This window comes from Panthera uncia, chromosome D4, assembly GCF_023721935.1.
Source record: "Panthera uncia isolate 11264 chromosome D4, Puncia_PCG_1.0, whole genome shotgun sequence".
Classification (NCBI taxonomy): Eukaryota; Metazoa; Chordata; class Mammalia; order Carnivora; family Felidae; genus Panthera; species Panthera uncia.
The window spans coordinates 54327629-54351757 of record NC_064807.1 but is presented as its reverse complement, the minus strand read 5'-3'; the positions used below and the strand labels follow the sequence as shown (position 1 = coordinate 54351757).

Here is a 24129-nt window from a genome sequence, read left to right as displayed (position 1 = left end):
ACAGAACCCAACATGGGGATCGATCTCAGGAACCATGAAATCATGACCTGAGCCGAAATCAAGAGTCAGACACCGAACCAACTAAACCACCCAGGTTCCCCTAAGGAAAAAAAAAACGTTTTTAAAGAAGGTTAAAATGGGAAATTTTATGTTATGTGGTTAGTACAATTTTTTAAATGAAAAAATGGAAAAAAAACCACCACCACCTCTGGGAAATACAACCAGGGATATGGGAAGGGATAGAGTAGTAGGCATAATAAAACTTTTCATTTAATATCATCCTACATGATGCACATGTTATTACTTATAAAGTGAAAAATACCACTCAAAACAGTGTTGCTAACACTAACACCAACTAACGTTTACTGACTGCTTTTCACATAGCAGGCACATTCTAAGTACCTTCACATGTACTAACATAATACTTAATTCTCACAGTATTCCTAACAAAGCACATGCCACATTCCTTCATCCCATTTTACAGAAGAAACTAAAGGCCTACAGAGGTTAAATAATTTGCCCAAGATCAGTTTCAGAACCAGAACCTAGCTGTCTTATTCTAAAGCCCAAACTTTAATCACTATATTATAATGCCTCTGTATTAAGAATGAGATTTAGCAGAAAACTCAAAGGGTTACTAAACACTAAAGTACATAATGCCTACTCTCTAACTCCACTGGGAAATATGAACAGTTTTAAGTTTTAACCCTGAGTCTTCAGTCTCTAAAGTTGCTTGTAGGGACTAAAATCACAACCCATAAAAACCCAAGAAATTAGTTGCACTAAATAGCACTTACCAAAAAAAGAAAAAAAGAAAGAAAAGTCTAACTACAAGCCTTTACAACAGAAAATAAACATAATTCAACTTTTTACTCACTGCCTTCTACTTCATTAACCCACGAGGGCATACAACAAAAAATAACACACACTATTCTTTTTTTTTTTTTTTTGAGGGAGAGAGTGTGAGCAGGGGAGGAGCAGAGGGGAGTAGGGGGGCGGGGGGAGACAGAGGATCCGAAGCGGGCTTCACGCTGACAGCAGAAAGCCCCATGTGGAGCTCAAAATCATGAGCATGTCCTCAGCCTAAATCTGATGCTTAACCAACTAAGCCACCCAGGTGCCCCAACACACTATTTTTTAGCTCTCAAGTAAGATGTTCTTCAGATCTTCATGGTTAGTTAACTCTGCCCCTTATAACATTCCAAAAGTCACATTTCTTCAGAAATATCTAAATTGTCACACACACAAAAATTTTTAATATCCTCTTCCTAACTTCAGACCCCTACTTAGCTATTTGACTCTTTTCTCCTTAGCACTTAACCACTTTCTAAGATGCCACATACTTTTTGGTCATTGTCTATCTCTCCCACTAGAATATAAGCACCATGAGTCAAGGGTTTTGTTCACTGTACCCTTGGCACCTACAACAGTGCCTGACACATGTAAGCACTCAATATTGGTAAACAAAAGTACACATAAACAAAAATAACAAACTTTAAATGTTCTCCATATTTCTGAAGTTAATATTTATAGTTTTAATTATATATAAGAATAACATAATGATGATTTACCTAGGCCCCAAATCCTTCTCTAGGTGTTTGTAGAGCATTACATGAGAAGCTAAAATATTCAACTTAGCAATACTTTTTCCTAGTGTTCTCATTTACTAAATTACTGCTTCAGAAATACATTAGACATGTTATGAAGTAATTTCCTTGCCTGAACAAAAATCACAACTATCAACTACTCATTAAGAACACCATATAGGGGCGCCTGGGTGGCACCGTCAGTTAAGTGTCTGAATCTTGATTTCAGCTTGCATCATGTTCTCATAGTTCATGAGTTCGAGTCCCACATGTGGCTCTGTGCTGATGGCGTGAAGCCTGCCTGGGATTCTGTCTCTCCTTCTCTCTGCCCCCCTCCCGTTTGTACGCTTGCACACTCACTCGCTCTCTCAAAATAAAAAATTAAAGAAAATTAGGGGTGCCTGGGTGGCTCAGTCAGTTAAGATCGGACTTGGGCTCAAGTCATGATCTCGCAGTTCATGGGTTCGAGCCCTGGGTGCAGCTCTGTACTGACAATGAGCAGCTGGAGCCTGTTTCAGATTGTGTCTCCCTCTCTGACCCTCCCCCACTCGTGCTCTGTCTCACTCCCAAAAATAAATAAAGGTTAAAAAAAATTTTTTTTAAGTAAACTAAAAAATAAAAAGATCACATAGAAAAATCCTTGGGAAAAAATTATATACGCTATTAACATAAAAATTCCAAAGCTTAAAGAAAACCTCTGGTTATAATTTCACAGGTATGTGTCATGGTTACATGAGAAGGTGGTACTTGGTGGTAGAGTAGTCACATAAACATAACAGTGAATTTTAAAGTACCTCTTTTTTGGCTAATAAAAAAATGTATAAATATATAACTCTGGAACATAAAGTCATTCTACTTATAAAGCAAAACACAGAATCACACTGAATATCAAGAATAGGAACCTTGTTTTACATCAGAATCACCTGGAGGGGTGCCTGGATGGCTCAGTCGGTTAAGCGTCCGACTTCGGCTCAGGTCATGATCTCGCAGTTCATGGGTTCGAGACCCACGTCAGGCTCTGGGCTGACAGCTTGGAGTCTGGAGTCAGCTTCGGATTCTGTGTCTCCCTCTCTCTGTTCCTCCCCTGCTCTCACTCTGTCTCTCTCTCTCTCTCTCTCTCAAAAATAAAGATTAAAAAAAAATTTAAAAACAAAATCACCTGGAAACGCCCACCAGATTCCCATGTCCCTCCCCAGAATATTCTCATTTCTTTCTCAGATATGTGGTTTACAAATACATTCTCCCAGTTCATGGCTTGTCTTTTCATTCTTTTATCTGTGTCCTTCACAGAAAATAGTTTTAAATTTTGATGAAGTTCACTTCATCAATTTTTTTCTTTTCAGGGATCATGCCTCTGGTGCTGTATCTAAGAGCTCTCGGCCAAACTCAAGGTCAAGAAGACTTTTCTCAAGGCTTTCTTCCAGGGGTTTTAATGCTTTATGATTTACATTTAGGTTTATGATCCATGCTGAGTTACTTTTTGCATAAAATACATTATATAGGTTGAGGCTTACTTCTTTACATACAGATGAGCAATTTTTGCCAACACCATATGTTGAAAAGACTGTCCTTTCTCCAATGAATTATTTGCACCTTTGTCAAAAAATCAGTTGACTATATTTAAGTCTATTTCTCAGTTCTCTATTCTGTTTCTTTAGTTCAATATATCACACTCTCTTGATTAGTATTCCTTTATACTGCATCTTAAAATTGGGTATTATGAATTTTCTAGCTTTGCTCTTCTTTTTCAAAATTGTTTTGGCTAATCTAATCCCATTAACTTTCCATATATAACTATGTAAAACCAAGGCATAGTAGCCAAGTCTTTAATGGTTTCCTAGCCCTCTAGAAAATAAGCAGAGCCTGCTTATGATTCTCTCTCTCTCTCCCTCTCTCTCTCTGCCTCTCCTCCAATCACTCATGTGTGTGGCGCAGTCTGTCTCTCAAATAAATAAACTGGAGGAAAAAAAAAGATAGTATTTTTTAGAAAGGAAAATAAATCCCCAGGTCCAACAAGAGAGAAAAGGTTAAATAACAGCTGGGAAAATGTTCAGAATATATTAAGTTTAAAAAATGAATACGCAGTATCTGATTTTTGAGATGAACTATAGCATATTCAGAAGAAAATGTATTACAAGTATTACTTCTAGGGGTGCCTAGCTGGCTCAGTCGTACAGCATGCAATTCTTGATCTCGGAGTCACAGTTCAAGCCCCATGTTGGGCACAGAACTTAGTTTAAAAAAAAAAAAAAAAGTATTACTTCTAAGTAACATCAATATAAGTGACGTTTTCTTTATAGCTTCAGGAACTTTTAAAACTTTCTAGGGGCTCCTGGATGGCTCAGTCAGTTAAGCATCCGACTTCGGCTCAGGCCATGATCTCACAGTCCGTGAGTTCGAGCCCCACGTCCAGCTCTCTGGCGACAGCTTGGAGCCTTGGAGCCTGCTTCAGATTCTGTGTCTCCCTCTCTCTGACCCTCCTCCGTTCATGCTCTGTCTCTCTCTGTCTCAAAAATAAACAAACATTAAAAAATTTTTTTTTAACTTTCTATAATAAACGTGTTGAATTTTAAGTGGGGATTAACATTTTATTTTTTGAAAGGAGTTACTACCATTTTAGCAGTAAAATACAGGTAACTCTGTATCAGCCTGTAACTTATTTGTATCAAGTTTGTTCACAGACTAGGAATCATCCACACAGACAATGTTTTAGAAGAGTTTACTCTAAACCCCACAAATTCTTCTAGCCTACTGTCATGACAGTGACAAATACAATTTTCTCCATGCTTGTCTTCATGTTTAACTTTGGGTAGATTTGTAAGCACAAATTAATATTTTAAATTACATCATTAATAAATGACACATGGGCACAATATTTGCAACAAGCAACCTTCTTTAGGCACACAGCCTTTATCCTAGTTAAAATAAATAAAAACAAAACCTAACAAAAATGGGCAGAGGACAAGTATAGATAACCTGCATATACATTACAAATGGCCAATGACATGAAAGTAAGCTAAATTTCATTGACAATTAAGAGAAACAACCATCATAAAAGCTGATTTATCAGAACTGCAAATTTTATAGTTTGACAATACCCATAAAAATTACATCATGGAATAAAAATTAGTATTTCCAAAGGATAATTTGGCCAGTAAAATTTAAATACATATATCCTTTAATCCAGGCAATCTATTCACAAAAATATAAAGATATGTAAAAATGTCCCTTTTCAGCTTTGCTTGTAAGAGTAAAAAACTGGGGTGCCTGGATGGCTCAGTCAGTTGAGTGTCCAACTTCAGCATAGGTCATGATCTCATGGTTTGTGAGTTAGAGCCCAGTGTCAGGCACTGTACTGACAGCTCAGAGCCTGGAGCATGCTTCAGATTCCGTGACTCCCTCTCTCTCTGTCCCTCTCCCAATTGTGCGCGTGCGCTCTCTTTCTCAAAAATAAACATTAAAAAAACCCTGAGAATGATTAATTGCCCATCAATAGACAGTTGAATAAAGTATATCCTTAACTGGAGTATTGTGCAACAGTTACAATTAATGAGACAATCCACAAATACTGATCATGGAAAGATCTCCAAAATAAACTATTATGTTTAAAAACAAGATGCAGAGGGGCGCCTGGGTGGCTCAGTCGGTTAAGCGGCCGACTTCGGCTCAGGTCATGATCTCACAGTCCGTGAGTTCGAGCCCCGCATCAGGCTCTGTGCTGACGGCTCGGAGCCTGGAGCCTGTTGTGGATTCTGTGTCTCCTTCTCTCTGACCCTCCCCTGTTCATGCTCTGTCTCTCCCTGTCTCAAAAATAAATAAAAATGTTAAAAAAAAAAATTAAAAACAAGATGCAGAAAAAGCTTCTAAGTATAATTAAAATTATAGTTTAAAAATGCATAGTTATGTTTGTACATGCATAGAATATTTTTCTGAAGGGTCACATGTCAAACAGTTAAGTGATTTTCAAGGGAAAGACTTTCATGCTGCTTGAATTTTTTCCTAGAAAAACAATAAACTAATGCCCTTAATAAATGTCCCTCATTACATCTTTAATGTTATAAAATTTAAATTCCTGTATAATACCTGCATAACAGATTTCACTCCATCAAGAAATTAGTATTTTTCTCCACCAAATTTACTAACCTAAACTTAGCTCCATGAGATATGAGGTGAGATATGACTAGATCCTGCATGGGAAGTTTTATGAATTTAAACAGAGAAGAAACAATGTGGAAAACATAAGTGGCTACCTAGGTTTGGGGCTAGAACTTCCCATGACTATGTCTGGTGACCACCAGTGTTAGAAACATAGTAACCTTCCATTACTTTTAGTATTATAATAATATCCTTTACTATGTAATAAAACATAATTATTACCAGTCCAGTACAATAATGAATTCCTTAAAAGTGAAGACAGCAGTTTAGCAGTTAAATATATTCAATTGGCAAAAAATAAAGTTTAAAAAAAAAAAGAGAGACAAGTGTTGGTCAAGATTACAGAAATTAGAACCTCACAAGCACTGCTGGTGGGAATATAAAATGGTACAACCACTTTGGAAAATAGTCTGAGTTCCTCAAATGATACAGAGTTCTTATATGACCCAATAATTCAGAGAAATGAAAATATATGCCCACATTGACACTTGTACACAAATGTTCATATCAGTGTTATTTTCAATAGAAAACAACTCAAATGTTCATACGCTGGAACATTATTTAACAATGAAAATAAACGAAGTACTGATACATGCCACAACATATGAATTTTGGAAACATTATGCTAAATTAGCCAGTCACAGAAAACTGTATGTTATAGGATTCCATTCATATGAAATGTAAATCTGTACATTTGTTGAATAAGCAAATCTATAGTCACAGAAAGTAGACTGCTTGCCTAAGGCTTGGGGAAAAATGAGGAGTGACAACTAATGGGTATGGAATTTCTTTTCTGGGTGATGAAAATGTTCTAAAGTTGATTGTCATGAGTTGTAAAACTCTTGTGAATATACTAAAAAGAACACTGAATTGTACATTTAAGTAAGTGAATTGTATGGTGTATGAATTGTATCTCAATAAAACTGTTATCAAAAAAAAAAAAAAAAAAAAAAAAAGGCAGGGGCACCTGGCTCAGTCTCTTAAACATCCAACTTCAGCTAGGGTCATGATCTCCTTCCTGGTTTTTTGGTTTGAACCCCGCATCCGGCTCTCTGCTATCAGCAAAGAGCCTGCTTTGTATCCTCTGTTTCCAGCCTCTGCTCCTCCCTCTCCTCAGAAATGAATAAACACTGAAAACAAACATTTAAAAAAAGGAGAAAGGATAATATATCGATTAAGAAAGTCTTAAGAGGCATATCAACCAAATGTAATTGTGGATTTTCTATGGGATCCTGATTCAAACTAATTTAAAAGTTTATGAGACAACTGGGGAAATCTGCATATTAGATATTAAGGATTTTTTTTTAATTGAGTATATTTGACACATAATGTTACATTAGTTTCAGGTGTAGGAATTATTATTAAGAATAATGCAATTATGTTTTTAAAAAGAGTACTTATTTTTTTAGGACTCCAGTATTTACAGATCAAAGAATAGGATATCTAAGTTTACCTTAAAACAGTCTAATTGGGAAGAGTGTAGGTTAGAGGGGGTGAACCCAAGAAATTTTCAGGTCATTCATAGTGAATGGGGTTTTAAAATAGAAGCTGGAGTTCCCTGGACTAAAGAGAACAAGAGAAAAGTTGAAAAGGGCATTCCAGACAGATAAATAGCTTAGGCAATGGCACTGTCAAAAATTATCTATGGAGAGCTGCCTGGCTGACTCAGTTGGCGGAGCTCTTATCTCAGGGTCATGAGTTCAAATCCCATGTTGGGAGTACAGATTGCTTAGGTAAACTTAAAAAAAAAAAAAAAATTAAACAAAAATTACCTATGGAGCAAGAACTGGAAATACAGTTGAAAAAGTAAGAACCAGATCATGAAGGGCTTTGTATGTCACACAAAGAAATTTTTACTTCATTTTGTGGAAGATAGCGTCTTTTTCTTTTTTCTTTTTTTTTTTTTTTTTTTTTTTTTTTTGATGGTGGAGACAGGTCAGATTAGAATTTTATTTTTTTTTACTTTTTATTTTTTTTAAGGAATTTATTCTTTTTAACAAAATTTTTTTTAACGTTTATTTGTTTTTGGGACAGAGAGAGACAGAGCATGAACGGGGGAGGGACAGAGAGAGAGGGAGACACAGAATCGGAAGCAGGCTCCAGGCTCTGAGCCATCAGCCCAGAGCCCGACGCGGGGCTCGAACTCACGAACCGCGAGATCGTGACCTGAGCCGAAGTCAGCCGCTCAACCGACTGAGCCACCCAGGCGCCCCAGATTAGAACTTTAGAAAGAGGGGCGCCTGGGTGGTTCAGTTGGTTAGGTGTCCGACTTCAGCTCAGGTCATGATCTCGCGGTTTGTGAATTGGAGCCCCAAGCTGGACTCTGTGCTGACAGCCTGGAGTCTGGGGCCTGCTTAGGATTCTGTATCTCCCTCTCTTTGCCCCTCCCCCACTCACTGTCTGTCTGTCTGTCTGTCTCTCTCTCTCTCTCTCTCTCTCTCAAAAATAAAAAAATAAAAAAACTAAAAAGAAAAGAACTTTAGAAAGGTTATTCTAGGAGCATCATACACTGGAGGGGCATAAGACAGTAAAGAGGCTACTGTCACAGTCTGAGTGACAACTGAGTATAACTTACATGGTGGCAGCAGGAATGAAAAGGAGGGGCTAAATACCAGAGACATGAGGTACTAAAAATAATTGGATATGTGAAAAGAGGAAGCAGAAATCATCTTAAACGATTTCCAGCTTCTAGGCTCGTGTGGTTGGGTAGACAGTGTCAGTCAAATATCCAGGAAAGTGAATACAAAAGAGGCTTATGAAAAAAGGTAGAGACCAGTTTAGTGTTTAAGTTTTTAGTATAATTAAAACATAATTAAAAAAAAAAAAGCCATACTAGCAGAAATGTCTAACAGGAAGGCAAAAAATTAAGGTCTAATTAAAGATGTACACACTTTAGGACTTATTTGGTAGCTGAAACAATAACCCAGAAGAGTTTATAATAATTCACACACCACAGAAATTTAACCTACTTTAAAAGTTCCCTCCCTACTCCACCTTGTTAATAATTAATTTATTCAAGGTATATATGTAAACAGTACATGCTAGATATAGTTAATCTTTTATTTAGGAAACTTTATGTATATTGGGGGAAAAAAAAATATAGGTACATATTTGGCTAAACTTTACCAAAATTATTAACAAAATGCATGCACATAGAGTATTATCAAAGTACAAGCAGAGCTTTAAAAATGTAGTCTTCTAATTATTTTTTAAAGCATCAAGAACCCCATAAGAATATTCATAACATTTATAGTCGCTCTTTTAAAATCCTCCACTTTATAAGAAATTCCAAAATGCACTTCTAGTTTTAAAATTTCTTTTTAATGTCTTCTGATATTCTAAAAAGGCTAAAACAGAACTGGGTTTAATTATTTTGTTTTATTTCTTTTAATTTTCCACATGAGGCTTAGCAATCTTTATCTTCATGAGACTACAGAGGTCCAGGTTGCTATGGTTGGCAGGTTTTGGTAATTAATGCCTCTCACTATCACTGTTCTAAAATTCTTAACCTCTTCTAAACAAGTTTTATAGTATTTACATTATAAGAGGAGCCCTACACAAAGATTATCATTTGCTATAATACTATATAACCAAGATTTCAATCTTAATTTTTAGCTAATCTTCAGTCATCACGGGATGCCTGGGTGGCTCAGTTGGTTAAGCATCAAACCTTGGCTCAAGTCACGATCTCACAGTTTGCGGGTTCAAGCCCCACATCAGGCTCTATGCTGACAATGCAGAGCCTGCTTGGGATTCTCCCTCCCTCTCTCTCTGCCCCTCCCCAACTAGAGCCTTCTCTCTCTCTCTCTCTCTCTCTCTCTCTCTCTCTCTCAAAATAAGTAAATAAACTTAAAAAAAATCACTTAAAAAAAACCTTCAGTCATCAAGAACATTAGATCTAATTGAGACAACCTGGCAACTATAGATAAAACGTCAAAATCCAAATAAAATGCAATTTCTTCCCAAAAGGGAAAGCACAACTAAAGTAACTGAGCAGTCCAAATATTTAGCCACTTTAGTCTACCACATGTCCTAGACTACAGGTTGAATCACTTAAGGTCTATGGAGAAAATTCAGATACCAGTAATTCCTCGAAATTGCATGCAGAATTTGGAGGAAGGGGGGGGCTGCCATTCTCAAAGGATGTGACTCCCCAAAAGATAAGCATTTATTCTTTTATCTTTTAGGTCCTATGGCAAATGCTAAGGAAATTCAAAGATCCAGTGGCATTTCTTTTTTTTATTTTTTAATTTTTATTTTGAGAGAGAGTGAGAGCGAGAGCGAGTAAAAGCAGGGGAAAGGGGCAGAGGGAAAGACAGAATCTCAAACCGAGGCTGGGCTCAATCCCACCACCCTGGGATCATGACCTGAGCCGAAATCAGGTCAAGTTGGACGCTCAACCAACTGAGCCACCCAGGCACCCCTCCAGTGGCATTTCTTAAAGAGCTCATAATCTAAGATCACAATTTGATAATAGAAAAAAAATTTTTTAAGTTAGAAATAACTGATTTCCTTAATACAATACTTACACATCCTCAAGTAACTTTTCCAGTTTTACCACTTACTAGTACTACTTTTAATTTAAGGAACCTTTCTGTACATAACTTATTCCATAATTTATCAACAAAAAAATTTTCAGAAAAAAGTTACATAAGGTGGAGATTTAATTCAAAACTCAGGAAGTACACTCATTTTAAAGCCCTTTTAATACAAGATTCTTTGAATCTCAAATCTAAATTCTACATAATTTCCATATCTTCAATAAGACATTTCTTTCTTTGTTTGGCCAATTTTGTCATTCTTATTCGGAGTAAATGTTGAAATATGATTAACAAATTCCAAAGAACTAAGGGTGGGAACCCTGAGGACATAGTTATACTTTTTGTTGTTGTTGTTGTTTAACATTAGCACTGAAGTTTTTCCACAGGGCTTAGTCCTTAACAGCTTGAAGACATCATTATCTTTGTTTAGCCAATGGGGGAAATGGCAGTTGAGTGATTAAGATCAAGATGGGCCTAAGTAATAAGTGTTTTGATTTGTTTTTTTTAAACTCAACTACCAGAATTCAAATAAGCTTTGCCCCCTCCAGAGCAAATACCTCAGGAGGCTGGCTATATACCCACTCCAACAATGCTACGCCCACAGTGCTCAAACAATTCAGAATTTTTTGAGAACTGCTTTCAAAGCTTATTGTACAACTTCATACTGTCTTTGTTAGTGGCTAATCTTTACTTCTCTGTAGTGTGGGCTTTACTTTGTTGCATTTAATATCCAAAACTGATTCAGTGAGATTCAACTTGGTAAATAGGGTAAATAACCTGAGTAATACTATTTTTGAATCAAAAATGACATGTGTGGGGTGCCTGGGTAGCTCAGTCAGCTGAGTGGCCAACTCTTGAACTCATGAACCATGAGATCATGACCTGAGCCAAAATCAAGAGTAGGACGCCTAACCTTGACTGAACCACCCAGGTGCCCCTGGTTTCTAAATTTTTTAAGTTATTCTATTTCTACAAAGGACTGCTACATATTGCCCCAACTGCTATAACTTTGCCAATTCTTAATATTATTTTATAAATGAGGCTACGGTTATTTTCAACAAGACAGTAATTATTCAATATTTACAATCTGAATTACTATGTGTGTTACTAAGTGAGGCACACTTAGTATAAATTAGGATATTGGGATAAATTAGGATAAATTCATGGAATTTATCCCTCAAATTAAACATCAGCTGCCCATGAAGCAAATACAGCAAAGCAGATAAATAATGAATTATGAAAGTTGGAAATGCAGACACAGAACAGATGAAAACTATGGTACTAATCTAAAGATGCTAAAAAAAATAAAAAAATAAAAAAAAATAAAGATGCTAGAAGTAGGAATATATCACTTTAACACTCAAATGAAGGAACAAAAAAAGTTTTAACCTTAAACTGCTCAAGTTTCCTATGGTGCTTGAATATAGTAAGAAAAGTATTACAGCATTGTGCTTTAGGGTTTTTTTTTAATGTTTATTTATTTTTGAGAGAGAGACAGAGACAGAGACAGAGACAGAGAGACAACACAGGTGAGGGGCAGAGAGAGAGGGAGACAGAGGAACAAACCCAAGCAGGCACTAACAGCAGAGAGCCTGATACGGGGCTAGAACTCAAGAACCATGAGAGCATGACCAGAGCCAAAGCTAGACTTCAATAGACTAAGCCACCCAGGTGCCCCTAAGGCATTATTATTATTTTTTTAGTATGAAATTTATGGTCAAATTGGTTTCCATACAACACCCAGTGCTCATCCCAACAGGTGCCCTCCTCTATGCCCATCACCCACTTTCCCCTCCCTGCCACCCCCATCAACCCTCAGCTTATTTTCAGTTTTTAAGAGTCTCTTATGGTTTGCCTCCCTCCCTAACTTTTTTTTTCCCTTCCCCTCCCCCATGGTCTTCTGTTAAGTTTCTCAGGATCCACATAAGAGTGAAAACATACGGTATCTGTCTTTTTCTATGTGACTTATTTCAATTAGCATAACACTCTCCAGTTCCATCCACATTGCTACAAAAGGCCGTGTTTCATTCTTTCTCATAGGCATTATTATTTCAAAAGCATAAATCATGGGGCGCCTGGATGGCCCAGTTGGTTAAGTGTAGGACCCTTGATTTTGGCTCAGGTCATTATCTCAGTTCATGAGAGATCTCACAGTTCATGAGATGCAGCCTCGCATTAGGCTCTCCACTGACAGCACAGAGCCTGCTTGGGATCCTCTCTCTCAGCCTCCCTCTGCCCCTGCCCTGCTTGCTCTCTCTCAAAATAAACAAACATTAAAAAAATAATAATAATAAATAAAAGTATAAGCCAATACTGCATTAAGAAACGTAAATCCTCCCCCTACGACCCAGCAATTGCACTACTAGGCATTTATCCACGGGATACAGATGTGCTGTTTCGAAGGGACACATGCACCCCCATGTTTATAGCAGCACTATCAACAATAGCCAAAGTATGGAAAAAGCCCAAATGTCCATCGATGGATGAATGGATAAAGAAAATGTGGTATATATATATGTACAATGCAGTATTACTCGGCAATCAAAAAGAATGAAATCTTGCCATTTGCAACTACGTGGATGGAACTGGAGGGTATTATGCTAAGTGAAATTAGTCAGAGAAAGACAAAAATCATATGACTTCACTCATGTGAGGACTTAAAGAGACAAAACAGATGAACATAAGGGAAAGGAAACAAAAATAATATAAAAACAGGGAGGGGGACAAAACAGAAGAGACTCATAAATATGGAGAACAAACTGAGGGTTACTGGAGGGGTTGTGGGAGGGGGGATGGGCTAAATGGGTAAGGGGCACTAAGGAATCTACTCCTGAAATCATTGTTGTACTACATGCTAACTAATTTGGATGTAAATTTTTTAAAAATCATCAAAAAAAAAAAAAAAAAGAAATGTAACTCCTATCATCCTCCCACCATCATTTCTGTGAGAGATATAGTATCATTTCTAATCCCAAAAGTAGTTTTCTCAGACTTCTATTTCTCAACAGTGGCACTAACCCACTGGCCCCTTAAAGTAATTAGAAAGTTACTATTAAAGGAACAGTTTTGCCAATTAAAAAAAAAAAATCATTCTGCAACAGGATTTATCATTCTCTAATTGAAGTAATCCAAAAACAAAAAAATCTCCTTTTTCCAGTGAACTTAAGATATAAACCAATGTCATCATAACAATCTTGACCCATAATTTGGAGGGGCAGATATTACCCTTGTGACCTTTAAACTTAAGTAAAATTTTAAATAGTTCCTTATAAAAACTCTGTAACTCTGATTTTCTTTTTTACAATATTTACTTACCAATTCTGAGAGCACATGCACACATGGGCAAATGAGAGCAAGGGACAGAAAGAATCCGAAGCAGGCTCTGCGCTCACGGTGCAAAACCCGTCAGGGGCCGACCCTATGAACTGGGACACCACAACCTGGGCTGAAATCAAGTCAGATATACTCACCGACTGAGCCACCCAAGCACCCCCATAAATTTGATTTTCTTAAAGCTCCACTTTTATACCTTCAAACATATCCTAAGTGGCAAAAGATCTCAGTAAAAGAATAACAGGCTTCAGAGTCCAGCAGTCTGGTACTACAATTTGGTATTAAAACTTTCTAGCTGAAGACCCCTGGACAACTTAAATGAGCTATGACTCATTCTCCCTATATGAAAGTAACAGTAACCACACCTCACACGATTATGAAATACTCCTATAAAGGATGTGGCACATTGTAAGCCTCAATAAATGTTAGGTACTAATATCTATAATACAGTACTTAGTAGTGTGTATCCACAATTAGATATGGCATTCAAAGTTTTTAGTACATTTGTGTGCTTGGTTTTTAATATGTTTTAAGTATTCATTCTACTTACCTTGCCAACAGGTTCACAACAGTAATTCAATTTACTATTTATGTTATAACAAAAACATTTTTATATTTGTTATTAAAACAAATCAAGTATAGTATTTAAAGTGGACTATTGTCTACAAACCTTAAATATGTATCCCAAAATCTGAGTTTTCCAATTTTAATATGGAATAATATTTATATACCAAACCTTGGGAATCTGAACTAAAATTATCTCTTTAATTTCATATCTATCATTCCTTTCACTTCAGAATCACCTCACTTAAAGGTACATAAGCATAAACTCTGAATAACAAATTTCTTACTGAATAAAGTTGAAATAAAATAGTTCTGTGTTGACAGAACACATCCAAAGAGGCTCAGTCTTGCTCTAACATCTCTGTAGTTGTATGTGAAACAGTCCAAAAGAAGTTCAGGAACATAAAAGAATTAGATCTTTTAACTATGACCTTTCAGCAAGGTGGAATTCTGTAGTCCTAAACCCTGAATTTATAACTCTTCCTGCTATTTCCCCCTAACTAACAGAGTTGGACCAATTTGTTAGATGGCCTCCTTTATTTCACTTGTCTCCCCACAAGACAGGTTCTTCTGGAACCTTAAACTAGGATTAGTAATACTAAATTGCAAAGATGGAACAGACGTTTTATCATGACAGATTGTCATTATGTTGACAAATGCTCTAATGGGCCTCCAAACTTTAAAAGGTTTGATTTAGGGGCACCTGGGTGGCTCAGTCGGTTGAGTGTCTGACTTTGTCTCAGGTCATGATCTCATGGTTCAGGAGTTCCAACCCCACATGGGGCTTGCTGCTGTCAAGCCTGTCAGCAAAGAGCCCACTTAGGATCCTTTCTCCCCCTCACTCTGTACCCCCCCCCTCACTTGTGCTCTCCCAAAAATAAACTAATATATATTTTTTTAAATAATAAAAATAGGGGTGCCTGGGTGGCTCAGTTAAGCTCAGGTCATGACCTCAAAGTTTGTGTGTTGGAACCCCACATCAGGCTCTGTGATGACAGCTCAGAGCCTGGAGCCTGCTTCAGATTTTGTGTCTCCCTCTCTCTTTGCCCTTCACCTGCTCACACTCTGTCTCTATCTAAAAAATAAACATTAAAAAATAATAAAAATAAAACAGTGCCTTAAAAAATAATAATAAAAATAAAAGGTTTGATTTAAGTTACCATTTACAATTGTGTGAATAATACCTACACCTCATATTTTAAAGTCTACACAAAGATTTTTAAGATTATTCATATAAGGTCTAAGGTTACCTATCCTAACACTTCCCTTACTCTCTATAAGTTACTCTTCATACAGTGCTTTGCCTTTGATGAATACTCAGTATTATTTACTAACACAAATCTCTGAAACACAAGAATCAACATGCTGCAAACAAAATATTAACTAGGGCTCAAATTCTTCATTCAAAAAGAAACTATACTTATTTTATCATATTTAAGACACTGATGCTAGCATTCAAAAAAAAATTTATTACAAGATTTCAATGGGAAGTTCTCTCACAACTAGATCTCAAGTGCCACCTGGCTGATGGGATTTAAGACTTCATGGGGGTGCCTGGGTGGCCCAGTTGGTTAAGCATCTGACTCTGGCTCAGGTCATGATCTCATGGTTGGTGAGTTCGAGCCCCGCATCAGGCTCTGCACTGACAGCAGAGAGCCTGCTTCAGATCCTCTACTCCCTCTCTCTCTGTTCCTCCCCCAAGCTCGCTTGTATACTTGTGCTCTCTCTCAAAAATAAACATTAAAGAAACAACAACAAAAAAAAGACTTCACGGATTTTAAGACACATCCCAATTTCCAACAAGTTAAAAACTAAAAAAAAGAGGAAAAAAAACCATCTTGGAATCAGCTTAATATGGTAAAAAAAATATTCTATAAAATACTGAGATGCGGGGCACCTGGATGGCTCAGTGCATTGAGCAGCCAACTTTGGCTCAGGTTGCAATCTCACAGTGTGAGTTCGAGCCCCTACTCAGGCTTGCTGCTGTCATCATAGAGCCCACTTCAGATCCTCTGTCCCCCTCTCTCTGCCCCTCCCCCCTCTCAAAAATAAAAAATAAACATTAAAAAAAAAAATACTGGGGCACCTGGGTGGCTCAGTCAGTTAAAGCATCCGACTTCAGCTCAGGTCATGATCTCACAGTTCGTGGGTTCGAGCCCCACGTCGGGATCTGTGCTGACAGCTCAGAGCCTGGAGCCTGCTTCAGATTCTGGGTTTCCCTCTCTCTCTCTCAAAAATAAATACACAATGGGGCGCCTGGGTGGCTCAGTCAGTTGAGCATCTGACTTCGGCTCAGGTCATGATCTCACGGTTCGTGAGTTCGAGGCCCGCGTCGAGCTCTGTGCTGACAGCTCGGAGCCTGGAGCCTGCTTCAGATTCTGTGTCTCCCTCTCTCTCTGCCCCTCCCCTGCTCATGCTCTGTTTCTCTCTGTCTCAAAAATAAATAAAAACATTTGGGGCGCCTGGGTGGCGCAGTCGGTTAAGCGTCCGACTTCAGCCAGGTCACGATCTCGCGGTCCTTGAGTTCGAGCCCCGCGTCAGGCTCTGGGCTGATGGCTCGGAGCCTGGAGCCTGTTTCCGATTCTGTGTCTCCCTCTCTCTCTGCCCCTCCCCCGTTCATGCTCTGTCTCTCTCTGTCCCAAAAATAAATAAAAAACGTTGGGAAAAAAAAATTTTTTTTTTAAAAATAAATAAATAAAAACATTTAAAAATAAATAAATAATAAACACATTAAAAAATAAAATAAATACGGAGATGCTATACTTATGCCATGGTGGGGGGAGGTGGTGGGAGGAACACTAAAACTACTAAATTTACTACAGTAGTGCCCCAAACCACTAGACATTAACTATGTTTCCATTTATAGTGTTGCCTTAGTTCACTCAGCACTCAAGACAAGTTCAACTTCCAGAAAAGGTTACAGCTAAAAGCACTAAGAGGTACTCATTCTCAAAGTGACTGAGAAACAATTAAGAATTGAGATATTGACAGACTCATCATACAACTGTTTAAAAAAAAAAAAAAAAAAAAAAAGCACTATGCTTATAATTTTAAAGTTAATTGTTAAGTTGCCTATCCAAATCCTTTAAAACAGGAATTCTTAACCTGTTAGTTAACCTTCTGAAAATGTATACAAACTGGGGTGTCTGGCTGACTCAGTTGGTAGAGAATCTGACTCCTGATCCCACGGTCATGAGTTCAAGCCCCACTTTGGGTGCAGAGCCTACTTTAAAAAAAGAAAAAGAAAATGTATGCAAGCCAGTTTATATGTGCTAATGTTTTCCCAAAGAAAATGGTTTCTCAAGGGGATCCATATAACAAAAAGACTAAGAATCAATGTCTTCCCTTTTTTAGGTTTATTTATTTATTTTGGGAGAGAGAGCCCGTGCACATAGAAAGAGCAGAGAGAGAGAATCCCAAGCAGGCTCCTCATGATCACTGTGGAGCCTGATGTAGGGTTCAAACTCATTAACTGTGAGATCATGACCTGAGCCAAAATCAAGAGTGGGGCACTTAACCAACTGAGCCACCCAGGCACCCCAAGAATCACTGTCTTAAAATAACTGTTTCAACTTTATATTAAGAATTAGTCACAGGGGCTCCTGGGTGGCTCAGTCCATTAAGCGTCCAACTTCGGCTCAGGTTGTGAGCTCACAGTTTGTGGGTTCTGGCCCCAAGTAGAGCTCCGTGATGACAGCTCAGACCCTGGAGCTTGCTTCAGATTCCATGTCTCCCTCTTTCCCTGCTCCTCTCCTGCTCATGCTCTTTTAAAAATGAATAAACAATAAAGGAAAAAAAAGGAAAAGAAAAAATTAGAGTCACAAAATAGAGTATGCTATAATCGGAAGGGCACTGCCAGGCACTAAAGGTAAGCCTGGCAAGGTTTGTTGTTGTTGTTGTTTTGTTTTTTCTGAGGGGGGCAAAAAATAGATTCATTTATTCTAGAACAAATGAAAATAATGCATAGCCATTATTTTAAAAACTATCACTGAAGAGTTTCTTTAGGGGCGCATGGGTGGCTCAGTCGGTTAAGCATCCAACTTCAGCTCAGGTGGTAATCTCACAGTTCATGGGTTTGAGCCCAGCATCAGGCTCTCTGCTGAGCCTGCTTCAGATCCTGTGTCTCCTCTCTCTCTCTCTCTCAAGCTTAAAAAAAAATTTTTTTAAGTTTCTTTAATATAAATCAAGTGTTAAGTCTGATAAAGAAGCTCCTACTAAAGAAAATTTTGAGTATATAGTACTTTGTAAATTATCAGTTTGAAGTTTTCTACAAATGGAAGGCACCTATATTTCACTCTCAAATACTGAATAAAATTAAAACTACAAAAGGTTAACTGCAATATTTTAAGTTTTCTGTATCATTTAAACTTTTATGTTACACACCTCATGAAAGAGGCACTATCTTTCTTTTTTTAATCTCTCCACCCAACATGGGGCTTGAACTCAACAACTCCGAGATCAAGAGTCACATTTTCTACCAACCGTGACAGCCAGGTTCCCCCTTAGGCACTCTCACTTTCTGATCTCTAGACTCACTGCTACCATGCTTTCAGATAAATAATGCAGGAGTTCCAAGGAGGTTCTAGCCCAAAGAAGCCATTCTAAGTTATGATCATTAACAGGAGTTACTTGAAAAGACAGTACTTTTTATTTTTTTTTATTTATTTATTTATTTATTTTTTTTAATGTTTACTTTTGAGACAGAGACAGCATGAACAGGGGAGGGTCAGAGAGAGGGGGAGACACAGAATTGGAAGCAGGCTCCAGGCTCTGAGCCATCAGCCCAGAGCCCAACGCGGGGCTCGAACTCACAGACCACGAGATCGTGACCTGAGCTGAAGTCGGACACTTAACCGACTGAGCCACCCAGGCGCCCCAAGACAGTACTTTTTAAAGAAATGAGGTAAACTTGTTAAAAGTCATCATTAACTGCTCACTTGATCAACAATTTATTCTTCCATTGACAATAAAATTCCAACTTGCTCCACAGTAGCAAAATTACGTTCAGAGGTATTCTCTATTCTAAGCTATATTCTACTTTGTGTTTTGTAATGATTGATCCCTAGAGGAAAAAGTCGAAGCAGCAAAGAAGTTCACTCAGTAAGTCTAAGAGACCAAGAAACTGGACAAAAAACAAGGCCAAGAAAGATTTTAGAATATCCAGAAAAACAGGCACAAGAAACTACCTATGCCTATCATACATCCAACACCCCCCCCCCACCGCCCGCCCAAAGCTAAGAATCACAGACTTGAGAGATTTAAAAAAGACAACATGAATCCAAAATAAATTTGTGAAATACAGGTCTCACAAGTCTCTACCACAACAGATGCCATAGTTAGAACAGACTGGAGCCAACTATTTCACGGTGAAAAAGATCAGTAAGAAGCCTATTAATATGTAAAAGTTAAAGGAGTAACATGAAAAATTTAAAGAATGGTGGTTCCACTGCCTTCAGAAACTACAATCCAAAATAGAAAAAAGAATTTAACTTGAAAATAAATTATACTAAATGTTCAAGAACTATCTGATAAGGGAGAATAGTGGTAGAAAAAGGTCTGTGCCAACTTTTAACTGCAGCTGTAGTGGAACACACTAAAAGCCTTGTTTTAAGACAAAAGCAGTGAAATAAAAAACAATGGTTTTAGACCTATCACAAGTGTCAACTGCTCATGACCATAACTTTGACTTTTTCCAATGAAAGACTTTTGGGATAAAGGGCCATACAATAAGGAATAAAGTATAAGAAAACAAAATTGACAAAATTCTCACACAAGACTAAAACATAAAACCTACCTAAGAATTTTCATATTTTAAAATATCATAATTGAAGATTAAGAAATTAACATATACAATGAAATTCAACCATTCTTTCTAAAGAGGATTGAAATTACAAAACACCTAACTGAAATCAATGTAGGGAATCCTACATTTTAAAATTAAAAGTTAAAGTTAAAATTCCAGTAGGGAATCCTCTCCCCATACTACTTCTTTCAAACTGAGAGGATTCTCCACAGTCCTTTTCCTGTTCTTTCAGCAAAAAATACAATTTGCAGCCCATTATTTCCTTTCACATAGTTGTTTTTTTTAAACACTGAGATGGAGATCATTCTAATTAGTACCCACTCACCTTGACTATCCATTACCCCAAACAATGACACTTTATGGAAATTAAACTTTATGCCACTAAATTAGCCAGCATACACAGCAATACCTTCTTCAATTTGTCACTAATAACTTGTACATTAATACATGCATCTAAAAAAGTACAGTGTATGGTGACCACAAAAGATTAAGCATACAGTTCGTAAGGGTGCTGCTCTAAAAATGTATTTTCACTAGATATTCACTGATTATCACAGGCATGAATATTAAACATCCCCGTCAATTCTTCACATTTTCTACAAAGTTGACCCAATTTCAAAGCTGACACTGAAGTTTCTACCTTTAGAAGGATAGAAAAACAAAAGTAATTGGGTAGTCCTAAAAATGTACATCATAACTACATGACTAAGATACTCACTTAAAACTTATGCCAAGACAGCCCCTCCCTTCAAAGCAAACCAAGATTGACTCACACTGCTCTATTTTACTTAATTTTGGAAATAAAATTAAATGGATTCCTTAGCACTAATTTCCTGTCTGCCTCCACCATTTGAAACATTCCACCTTCAGTCCGTGATCACCCCCACAAAAATGATAAAATAAAAACAAAAACAAAAAACTCTCAATACCTTCAAGTTATTTACGTTGGAATAAAAAAAAAAAAAAAGAAAATCAATGGATTCAGGAATGATAATAACCACCGTCTTAAATCGGGGGTGGCTATGGAACAGTCCTACTCAGTGAAACCATCTCACCTCAGATGATACTTTTCATCTGTGAGACCACCCCATCTGCTAAAGCTAACCACCTGGGTAAAACGTTTCAATTTTGTCTCTCTTAAGTGGGAAACGATCAATCTCCTGTACACGTTACACCGTCTACAGATATTTTTACATGGTGCGGGGGGGGCAGTAAAGTTGGTGGCAGGGTGAGGACAAAGGGCATTTGAAACACCATTAAGTAAACAGAGAAAGGAGAACAGAAAGGGGGCTAAATCAGCGTTCCCTCCAGTAAGATAATGGCCAGAAAACGCAGGCACCCTTATTTACCACCCCTAGGGTCCTATTCATTACCGCCCACTGGAATGTAAAGTTGTAACTACCACCACGCAAGAAGCCCATCAAATCCTCAGAGTGTCAGGTCACTAGGCAGCCTCTGGAATGACAGACTAATACCCTTCCCCCACCCCCACCCCCCAAAAAAGAAAGGTCCAATCCAGTAAGTGCAGGTCACTCTGCCCTCTGGGGCAGTTCCAGCCGGCGCGGGGAAGGTTCGGATGGGAAGACGAGAAAGGAAAGCCCACCTTTCTTCCCACACACCCTCAGCTGGGGAAACAAAACAAAGACAGCCCTCCTCCGCCGGTAGCCACTACCCTAGCCAGAGAGGCTTTCCTATTTCCCGGTGCAGTCTGGCCTCCCGCCCCCGCCCCCATGACAAAGAAAAGGCACTTGGTGAGCAAGGCCTTCCTGCTTCCACGGATGGGGGGAGGGGGCTGTCGAGGTGAGGAGCCCCCTCTACACACTCGCGCTCACACTCTGGGCCCCGCAAGCGACAGGGAGCCAAGGCCTCCGCCTGGGGAAGTCAGGGCTGGGAGGGGTGGGGGTACCTTGAAGTAGCCGCCTTCGTAGAGGGTGTTGGGGGGTCCGAAGATGGCAACCTCCCAGTTGTAGAGGTCGGACTCATCCACCAGGGTGATCCGGAAGCCCTCCACCGGCTCCTCCTGCAGGGATTTCAGCTCGAGCATCAGGGCCTTCTGCGAGCTGGTCATCTGCTGCTGGGCCATCGCGGCGGCGGCGGCGCCGGGCCGGAGCCCCAGTCCTCTCGCACCGGCCGGGCCGGACCAGGCCCCTCCCCTCCGCTCGTGCTCGCCCGGGCCGCACCGGGCTTGTCTTCACACACCCGGCGGGCCGGACCAGGCCCCAGACGGCCCGTGGGCCGGCCCGAGTCCTCCTCACACACGACGCGGGCCGGACCGGGCCCTTTTCCTCACACTCGGGCCAGGTGGGGGGAGGGGCTGAAGGAGTTAGGGGAATTCGCTCCCGGTCCCGGGCCTCCCCCCCCCCGGGGGGGGCCCCACTTGGGGGGGGGGGGGGGGGGAAGGGGGGGAAGCGGAGGAGGGCGGCAAAGGGCCGGCGATGGTGAGGGGAGGGGGCCGAGCCGGCCCGGGAGCGCCGCGCTCGCTCGCCCTCTCGTTCTCCTCAGGGGCTGCTGGGGCCGAAGGGCGCGCGGGGCCGGAGGGCGGGGGGAGCGCGGCGCGCTGGGGTCTCGCGGCGGCAGCGACGGCGGCGGCGGCGGCGGCTGCGCGGGGGGAGGGGCGACGACGGAGGAGGTGGAGAAGAGCTAGAGCGCCTCGCGCCGCGGGAGCGACGGAGCGGAGAAGAAGGAGGGAGGGTGAGAGGGAGGAGGGGCGCGCGCCGGGAGGGAGGGCGGCTCTCGGCGGCGGGCGGCCCGACGCGCGTGCGCACGCCCCTCCCTCCCCCTCCCTGCTCTCCCTCCTCCTCCTCCTCCTCCTCCTCCTCCCCCCCCTTCCCCGCCTGCTCTCCGCCACCAGGCGCGGTGGCGGCGCTTTGTGACGCTGACGCGTGTCCCCCGCCCTTAAAGGGCTAAGAGGCTGTGGGGGCGGAAGGTAGCCACAGGGGATGCCCTTGGCCCCAAATGACGGTTGTGCGGCTCGACGCCGCGATTCCTGGGGAGCTCCCGGGAAAGGACCACTGGTCCTAGAGTTGCCCAGCGCCTTCCCTTCCTCTCTGTATGTGTATCCACAGGCTTCGCAGCCATCCTCCGACGAACTCTGTTCCTCTGCAGGTCCCTCCCCGTGACACAAAGTCCGCCGTCCCTGCACTCAGTAGGTGCTTGACAAGAATGTGCTGAGTTTATGGGACTTATGGGCAGAACAATTGTCCCGACACGTCTTTTGCAGGGCCCTTAAACTAGTGTGTCCTTGGAGGGCAGTGTGTCACCCGGGGTGGGGGTGGGGGGGCGATTCCCATCCGAGAAATGGGGAAGGCAGATAGGCCAGCTTCTACTTCTCTTCTTAACTACAAAGAGGAAGTTGTGGGAAATAAAGAGAGAAATAATAACTCAGACGGAGCCTGGGTTCCTGGCCCTTCTCTGTGATTTGGGGCAAGTGCTCTGGCTATCCCTCAGTTATTGGTAAAATGAAATACTGTGAGGGTGCTTGGCTAGCTCAGTGTAGCATGCAACTCTTCATTTTGGGTTTGTGGGTTCCAGCCCCACCTGGGGTGTAGAGATTACTTAAAAATAAAATCTTAAAAAGAAATACTGTGGTTGAACTTGGACCTTGACCCCCTACAGTTCCTTTCAGCTTGAAGATCCAACCTGGAAATGAGGGACTTTTAAGTTAATCGTAAGTGAAGTGAGATGGGAGACAGTCTTAAATCCCGGTGATTTAGAATACCTATTTCTCTTGGGAAGGCTCTTCCTGTGATAACTGCTGAAACATTTCCTAGAAAAGTCAGGATGCTATGAGAGTTCCATACATTTAGAATTTTGAGATTGAAAAGATCTTAAGTTCCAATCCTGGCTCCACGATTTACATTATCCATTCCTTATTCATCAGCTTCTGTAATAGAGGATTAATTACAACTAACTTAAACAACTGTAAATATTAAATGAGATCATCTATATACAGCGTTACTAGCATATGGTAAATGATCCATAAATAGGAACTTTTTTAATTTTTTTTTTTTTTTATTTTTGAGACAGAGGGAGAGAGAGTGGGGGAGGGGCAGAGAGAGAGGGAGAGACAGAATCCGAAGCAGGCTCCAGGCTTTGACCTGTCAGCACAGAACCCGATGCAGGGCTTGAACTCATGAACTGCAAAATC

The 24129-nt window shown here is 40.0% G+C and overlaps 1 protein-coding gene and 1 long non-coding RNA gene across 4 annotated transcripts in view; both read right to left on the bottom strand.

The window, feature by feature from the left end:
* The window catches only part of UBE2R2 (ubiquitin conjugating enzyme E2 R2), a 116828-nt gene extending 94025 nt beyond the window's left edge, over positions 1 to 22803 (bottom strand). Inside the window, exon 1 of one of the 3 annotated variants that reach the window (XM_049625137.1) lies at positions 21889 to 22803. In XM_049625137.1, coding sequence (XP_049481094.1) covers positions 21889 to 22065 — 177 coding nt within the window. In that variant the 5' untranslated portion in view covers positions 22066 to 22803. The remainder of the gene's footprint in view (positions 1 to 21888) is intronic. The other 2 variants (XM_049625123.1, XM_049625129.1) reach the window with 2 other exon arrangements.
* LOC125918887 (uncharacterized) lies at positions 914 to 12083 on the bottom strand. The gene is made up of 2 exons (XR_007456607.1): positions 6709 to 12083; positions 914 to 4089 (listed from the first exon to the last, which is right to left on the bottom strand). It is a non-coding gene; the product is annotated as an uncharacterized LOC125918887 (long non-coding RNA).
* Positions 22804 to 24129: the final 1326 nt, after the last annotated feature.